This window comes from Myotis brandtii, unplaced genomic scaffold (assembly GCF_000412655.1).
Source record: "Myotis brandtii unplaced genomic scaffold, ASM41265v1 scaffold49, whole genome shotgun sequence".
Classification (NCBI taxonomy): domain Eukaryota; kingdom Metazoa; phylum Chordata; class Mammalia; order Chiroptera; family Vespertilionidae; genus Myotis; species Myotis brandtii.
Window position 1 is genome coordinate 1,603,064 of NW_005368707.1, and position 8,232 is coordinate 1,611,295.

General features: G+C 46.9%; 1 protein-coding gene across 2 annotated transcripts in view; it reads right to left on the minus strand.

The window, feature by feature from the left end:
• The window catches only part of SVIL (supervillin), a 115,333-nt gene that overhangs the window by 17,088 nt on the left and 90,013 nt on the right, over nucleotides 1-8,232 (minus strand). The window contains exon 30 of one of the 2 annotated variants that reach the window (XM_014547954.1): nucleotides 3,305-3,456. In XM_014547954.1, coding sequence (XP_014403440.1) covers nucleotides 3,305-3,456 — 152 coding nt within the window. Of the gene's footprint in view, nucleotides 1-3,175; nucleotides 3,457-8,232 lie in introns of those variants that run through there. The other variant, XM_014547953.1, reaches the window with a different exon arrangement.

Below are 8,232 nucleotides of genomic sequence, written 5' to 3' on the forward strand. Positions count from 1 at the left end.
GATTCATAACAGTAGCAACATTACAGTTATGAAGTAGCAACGAAAATTTTATGGTTGGGTCACAACATGAGGAACTGTATTTAAAGGGCCAGAAGGTTGAGAACCACTGCTCTAGGATGACAGGTGTTGTCTTAGGGCATCAAGATCACTTCCCTCCGGCTGAAGTTGCAGGGTCAGTTAGCTGGCAGAGGTGGTTTTTCTCTTGTCCCGCAGTATGATTTACTTTCCCTCCAGTGATGAATGATTTCTCCCCAGCTTTGGCGCCCAAAAGCTATTTCTCTCCTGTTTTTCCTCAGAGAGCCTGAGAAGAGAGCCATGCACTTGCCCTTCTTTTGTCTTATCAGCTGCTCACCCTGCCCTCTATTGTTCTGTGTTTGCAGTGGGGAACCGACAGAAGGGAGAGCACTCCATAAGGGTGGCTGGCAAAGAGAAGTGCGTCTACTTCTTCTGGCAAGGCCGGCAGTCGACTGTGAGTGAGAAGGGCACGTCAGCTCTGATGACAGTGGAGCTGGATGAAGAAAGGGGTGCCCAGGTACGTCCTGGAGAGTGCTGCACCAGAAATGAGAGAGCTGGCCCAGCATGTGTCGCCTGGTCCCCTAAGGGCCCGATTCCAATGAACAAAGACAACTCACCCAACACACTTTGAGTCCTGGTCCGGCTGCTCCAGACTTCAGGCTGCACCTCATTTTTCTCCCCCCACCACTGGGCCAGGAAAGCCCACCTGTTGTAACATGGTCTTCAACAAAATGTACCTGCAAATAGCAGATGTTTACAAAGCCTTGGTTTTCAGTAGTAGTAACTGTCCGTTATTAAGCTGGCTCTAGGCTATAATGGTGAGGAAGACCAGGACAGATATTGTCTCTTTCAAGCTTGTGGGGACAGACAGATAATAAATAAGTCAACAAAACAACCATGTAGTTTTACATAGTAGTAAGTGCTATGAGAAAAATAGCACATTGGAACGTAAACCTGAATCATTCGAGCTAATAGCATAACCCTGAATCATATGGCCTAAGAGTTACGTACAGACCCAGGGGTAAGAGTGCACAGGCCCTGGGTGGGTAGGAAGAGGTGTGAGGAGCAGCAAGAAGACTGGAGCAGTAGGGACTTGTGCAAGAACAGGGAAGGTTGGAAAGATGTGCAGGGCTGCCCACGAGGGTGCTGGGAGACCACGGGCAGGCTGCTGAGAATGTAGGCCATGGGTTGGAGAGCCAGGGGTGTTGCAATCTTGGCCCGGTCAGAAAAACCACTCGAGCTAGTCTAAGGAATGCAGATGTTGGAAATATTAATTTTTACATTAATCTCTGATATCTCCTTAGGGTGCATTTGTGTAAGTGGAATAACTGATTAAAGCTTAAGAACATTTAAGGTTCTTTGAGCCAAAACTGTTTTTCAGGATGGCTGCTTCCAGTTACACTTCCAGCAGAAGCATGCAAGGTTCTCATCCCATGGAGCCCTTGCCAGCCCCGATCCAGACTTTAAAAAAATCTCTACCAAGTTTAGAAATGGAAAATAGCATCTTTTTATTTTATTATGTCCCTTTCCTTGATGATTAGTTAGGTGGAAACTTTAAAAAAACACTTATGAGCCTTTTGTCCTTGTTTTGTGGATTTGCTGCTATGTAAAACTACATGGCTGTTTCGTTGACTTATTTATTATCTGTCTGTCCCCACAAACTTGAAAGAGACCATATCTGTCCTGGTCTTCCTCACCATTATAGCCTAGAGCCAGCTTAATAACGGACAGTTACTACTACTGAAAACCAAGGCTTTGTAAACATCTGCTATTTGCAGGTACATTTTGTTGAAGACCATGTTACAACAGGTGGGCTTTCCTGGCCCAGTGGTGGGGGGAGAAAAATGAGGTGCAGTCTGAAGTCTGGAGCAGCCGGACCAGGACTCAAAGTGTGTTGGGTGAGTTGTCTTTGTTCATTGGAATCGGGCCCTTAGGGGACCAGGCGACACATGCTGGGCCAGCTCTCTCATTTCTGGTGCAGCACTCTCCAGGACGTACCTGGGCACCCCTTTCTTCATCCAGCTCCACTGTCATCAGAGCTGACGTGCCCTTCTCACTCACAGTCGACTGCCGGCCTTGCCAGAAGAAGTAGACGCACTTCTCTTTGCCAGCCACCCTTATGGAGTGCTCTCCCTTCTGTCGGTTCCCCACTGCAAACACAGAACAATAGAGGGCAGGGTGAGCAGCTGATAAGACAAAAGAAGGGCAAGTGCATGGCTCTCTTCTCAGGCTCTCTGAGGAAAAACAGGAGAGAAATAGCTTTTGGGCGCCAAAGCTGGGGAGAAATCATTCATCACTGGAGGGAAAGTAAATCATACTGCGGGACAAGAGAAAAACCACCTCTGCCAGCTAACTGACCCTGCAACTTCAGCCGGAGGGAAGTGATCTTGATGCCCTAAGACAACACCTGTCATCCTAGAGCAGTGGTTCTCAACCTTCTGGCCCTTTCGGGCAGGCTGCTGAGAATGTAGGCCATGGGTTGGAGAGCCAGGGGTGTTGCAATCTGGCCCGGTCTAGAAAAACCACTCGAGCTAGTCTAAGGAATGCAGATGTTGGAAATATTAATTTTTACATTAATCTCTGATATCTCCTTAGGGTGCATTTGTGTAAGTGGAATAACTGATTAAAGCTTAAGAACATTTAAGGTTCTTTGAGCCAAAACTGTTTTTCAGGATGGCTGCTTCCAGTTACACTTCCAGCAGAAGCATGCAAGGTTCTCATCCCATGGAGCCCTTGCCAGCCCCGATCCAGACTTTAAAAAAATCTCTACCAAGTTTAGAAATGGAAAATAGCATCTTTTTATTTTATTATGTCCCTTTCCTTGATGATTAGTTAGGTGGAAACTTTAAAAAAACACTTATGAGCCTTTTGTCCTTGTTTTGTGGATTTGCTGCTATGTAAAACTACATGGCTGTTTCGTTGACTTATTTATTATCTGTCTGTCCCCACAAACTTGAAAGAGACCATATCTGTCCTGGTCTTCCTCACCATTATAGCCTAGAGCCAGCTTAATAACGGACAGTTACTACTACTGAAAACCAAGGCTTTGTAAACATCTGCTATTTGCAGGTACATTTTGTTGAAGACCATGTTACAACAGGTGGGCCTTCTTGGCCCAGTGGTGGGGGGAGAAAAATGAGGTGCAGCCTGAAGTCTGGAGCAGCCGGACCAGGACTCAAAGTGTGTTGGGTGAGTTGTCTTTGTTCATTGGAATCGGGCCCTTAGGGGACCAGGCGACACATGCTGGGCCAGCTCTCTCATTTCTGGTGCAGCACTCTCCAGGACGTACCTGGGCACCCCTTTCTTCATCCAGCTCCACTGTCATCAGAGCTGACGTGCCCTTCTCACTCACAGTCGACTGCCGGCCTTGCCAGAAGAAGTAGACGCACTTCTCTTTGCCAGCCACCCTTATGGAGTGCTCTCCCTTCTGTCGGTTCCCCACTGCAAACACAGAACAATAGAGGGCAGGGTGAGCAGCTGATAAGACAAAAGAAGGGCAAGTGCATGGCTCTCTTCTCAGGCTCTCTGAGGAAAAACAGGAGAGAAATAGCTTTTGGGCGCCAAAGCTGGGGAGAAATCATTCATCACTGGAGGGAAAGTAAATCATACTGCGGGACAAGAGAAAAACCACCTCTGCCAGCTAACTGACCCTGCAACTTCAGCCGGAGGGAAGTGATCTTGATGCCCTAAGACAACACCTGTCATCCTAGAGCAGTGGTTCTCAACCTTCTGGCCCTTTAAATACAGTTCCTCATGTTGTGACCCAACCATAAAATTTTCGTTGCTACTTCATAACTGTAATGTTGCTACTGTTATGAATCATACTGTAAATATCTGATATGCAGGATGGTCTTAGGCGACCCCTGTGAAAGGGTCGTTTGACCGCCAAAGGGGTCGTGACCCACAGGTTGAGAACCGCTGTCTTAGAGGAAGGTGGCAGACACTCCCAGGGTGACAGAGGAAGTGGTGACTCCACAGCAGGATCTTCAGCTCCCAAAGACGCAGGTGCAATTTCCAAATTATACCGCTCTTTGGCAAAAGATTTGCTGGTAGAGAAAAGATACTGAAAACAACAACTGGGCCAGCTTTAAGCACAAAGGAAAAAATTTAGTCTGTTAACACTATCCTAGTGGGGGAAAAAACACTTTGATGTCTCGAAATTCTGTCAGAAATAGAAGCGATGAATTGCTGACATATCACTTTCATCAAATAATCTGGGATTTAAATATCTGTCACCGGGGCTGTAGCCAGGATTAAGTGCTGGTTATCCTTACTGTCCGGCGCCTCGCAGGCATTCGCTACCTATTAGCAGCCCACAGAAGGCAGATCTCACTGAAGAACAGTCACGGAAAGTTAATTGGCCAAGTGGTGGTTCTGGACAGTATTTCAGATCTCAAAACCGCTACCTTTAGGAATAGACCTCACTTTAGACTCTCCTCATTCATTTGCTCAGCAAATATTTACTGAGCACCTACTATGTGCCAGGGAACTCTTTAGGATTCTGGGGCTACAAAGATGAGCAGGATAGACACCTTCCTTGCTTTTTTTGTTCTACTAAATAGATGAGCAAGATACTTTGAGACAGTGGTAGCGATGAGGAAAACAGGCAGGACCAGGGTGAATGCTCATGGGACTGCTTGTGGAAGGAAGGCCTTTCAGCAGAGGTGGGTGAGTGGAGGCCTGAATGACGATGACCTAGAAGGTAGAGCCTTTTAGGCTGAGTAAGGTCAGGACACCAAGCTCTTTACTAAATGCCCAGTGGCCTAGTAAGTGGGCTCAGCAATGGGAAGATGCCAGTGGTTTTAACACCCATTAAAAATTAATGATAGTAACTGTACTCTCTGCTCTATATTACCTTAATTTTTCTCAGCTCCAATCCCATTTACTAAATCACAGGTGTCCTGAGGTTTGAAGATAAGAAAAAAACTTATTTAAGATGTTAAGAGGTCAGAAGCCATATTTATTTATTTTGTTTTTTGGCCTGTTAGCAAAGTACTCTATAACAGTTCATAAATGATTGTAATTATTAAAGTATTTTGACTGAGCACTATCTTTAGTGCCATCTACTGTACACCTGAACTGGTCAAGCCTGTGTATTTTTAGTGGGAAAGTGAAATAGCAGCCATCAATGAACAGGTTATAAATGTCCACAATTAAGTTGGAAGGCACTTGATTGAAATTTATGCTGATTTAGATAGAAATAAAAGTTTGCCTTTGATTAGCAACCTTCAATGTAGTGAAATTTAGTTATGTTAACCAGATTATAAGGAAAAGATATGCTTACAATAGATCACAGAAGTTGTTACCTATCTTGGGATTTGTTAGCACTTGAGTACATTGTGTAAGTATATAGTAGTCATGCTCAATAACCACTGCTTGCACCCTAACATTCTAAAATGGACTTGAGTGTATGAACCTAAAATAGAATTGTATTTTATAAAACAGATTTTTCACTAATTTTTCTTGCAACTTTCTTCAACATATTCAAATGTAATCCTATATACAACTTAATTTTTAACTCATTTATTTATTTTTAATTTTAGCAAAGGAAAGATTGAGCTTATTAGTAAGAACTTCTGAACTACAATCATCATAGCCATCAAATGCCTAATCTAAAGTGTTAATGTCATCAAAATACTTTCCAGAGTAAGTTCGTTAGCAGCAGTTGTATTTAGGAGAAATAGAAAACTGAGGTATGAACTCTCATGGTCAAGGGTCTAGAGCAGAACCCCCTTACTGATTGCTACTTATAGGAACCCGACCTGCATCACGCTCCATGTGGCCTGACCCAACATCACTGGGTACCTCAAGCAGCTTATTTCCTGACCTTTGGGGGCAAGAGCCATGCCCTGTAGCTCCTGAGGTGGTCATTAGGGCAGGACACTGACCCACCAAGGCTTCGAGGCTCCCTCTGTTGGCCCAAGGAGCTGGACTCTCTGTGTGCCTGTGCTGGGTGGCCACTGTTCAGCAAGAAGATGACTGTACTGCTGCTTTCTGCTGAGCATGCCCCAGAACATCCTGAGCTCTGAGTTCAGTCCTGTTTGCAGGTGCAGTCCTTGTGGGATGTGATTGATGAGGAGCTGGACTAGCAGTCACCAAGGGGCCAGTGCTTCTAGGAGGACCACATGTGACTGCAAATGCCAGTGGACTATGCTTTTCTGCTTTCAGAGGGACTGTCTGGAATCTGAATGCTCCCCGCTCTAACTTAATTCTTTGAAGCTGGACTTCTTCAAAGTTATAACTTTGCTCATAAAGATACTGCTGGATCTGGCTGTGAGAGGAACACATTGTCTATTCGGAAGTAATACAGAAAGTATTTGCCTGGCTCAAAGCATTATTTCTTAGGGGCCTCCAAGTAAATAGTCTATGAAGACCTCAAATCTTACATTTATTTTGTTAATTTATTTTCATCTCATTTTATTCATTCATTCACTTGCTATTATTTTTTTATAACCAACAGTTCAAGTAAGAAAATGGCTCAATTTAACACTGTAGAGTCCCTTGGTCTCCTTTTATAAAACAAGTGAACTGTTCCCCTTGTATTTTAAGAACAAGAACTACGTATGTCTTCAAAGGTTATTCCTTAAAGTTCCCTGTTCCACACCCAGAGCTGAGTAGTTTCTTCCCCACTAAAATCCCTCTTACTGTTTTTACTAGAGGCCCAGTGCACAAAAATTTGTGCACTCGGAGGGGGGGGGGGCCTTCAGCCCGGCCTGCGCCCATTTGCAGTCCAGGACCCCTTGGGGGATGTCCACCTGTTGACTTAGGCCCACTCCCCAGGGGATCAGGCCTAAGCTTGCAGACAGACATCCTTCTGGCAGCCAGGGAGCCCTCAGGGGATGTCTGACTAAAGGCTTAGGCCCCCAAGGGATTGGGCCTAAACCGTTAGTTGGACATTCTTAGTGCTGCCACGGAGGTGGGAGAGGCTCCTGCCACCACCACTGCGCTGGCCAGCCATGAGCCAGCTTCTGGCTGAATGGCACTCCCCATATGGAAGTGCACTGACCACCAGGGGGCAGCTCCTGCATTGAGCGTCTGCTCCCTGGTGGCCAGTGCGCATCATGGCAACCAGCCATTCTGCTGTTCAGTCAATTTGCACATTAGCCTTTTATTATTATTATATAGGATGGCTGGCCAGCAGCACAGGTTATCACTTCAGTTTGCCAATTCTGCATAGTGACTCATGGGAGTTGCTGTTGTTTTGGGTAAATCGACGTTATCTCATCTTCATGTCAAAGGTAGTAATTATGCCGTTGCTGCTGAGAATGTCAAAGATGATTATTTCCTGCAAGGCACATGCTAAACATTATACATACCAGACTATAATATTCTATGAGTTGGGTGTTATAATCTCTATTTTCCGGTGAGAAAACCGAGGCTCAGAGAGGTAAAGCAACTTTACCCAACTTGCAGAGCTGGTATGGAGGGCCTGAGAGAAGATTCAGACCCAAGCCATATGGCTCCAGGGCCCGTGACCTTCCCTCTAAGTGACAGGGCCTCCTTATGAAAGGGAACATGGTTTCAGTGCCCAGCTCCGCTCTCTCCTAGCTGTGTGACTCCAGGTGAGTGACTTAATTTTGGTGTCCTGCTCCTTATCTGAAAAATGAGCACAAGGACAGAACACATCTCATGAGCTCGCTGTGCAGACGCTCAGCTGGAGCCTAAGGTAAAGCCCCAGTGTGTACCTGTGTGCTGTGTGGCCCCAGGACCTGCAGCCCAGCGCTGGGCACAACCCTGCACAGCCTCCTGCCCCACCTTCCCACTGCGGGCAGTTGCCATCTCAGGGGACCGAGCTCTCCACCTTAGCATGAACTAGTTGCCTCTCCCTGTCTGCGCCCCATTGTCACTTATAATATACTAGGGGCCCGGTGCACGAAATTTGTGCACTGGGTGGTGGTGGGGGGGTTAGTGTCCCTCAGCCCAGCCTGCCCCCTCTCACATACTGGGAGCCCTCAGGCGTTGACCCCCATCACCCTCCAATCACAGGATCGGCCCCTTGCCCAGGCCTGACGCCTCTGCCAGAGGTGTCAGGCCTGGGCAGGGGACCCTCATTTCCCCCCGATCACTGGTTCTGCCCCCCGCCCAGGCCTGATGCCTCTGGCCCAGGCGTCAGGCCTGGGCAGGGGACCCCCAGACCCCTCCGATTGCTGGCTCCGCCCCTGGCCCAGGCCTGATGCCTCTGGCCCAGGATTCAGGCCTGGGCAGGGGACCCCCCTC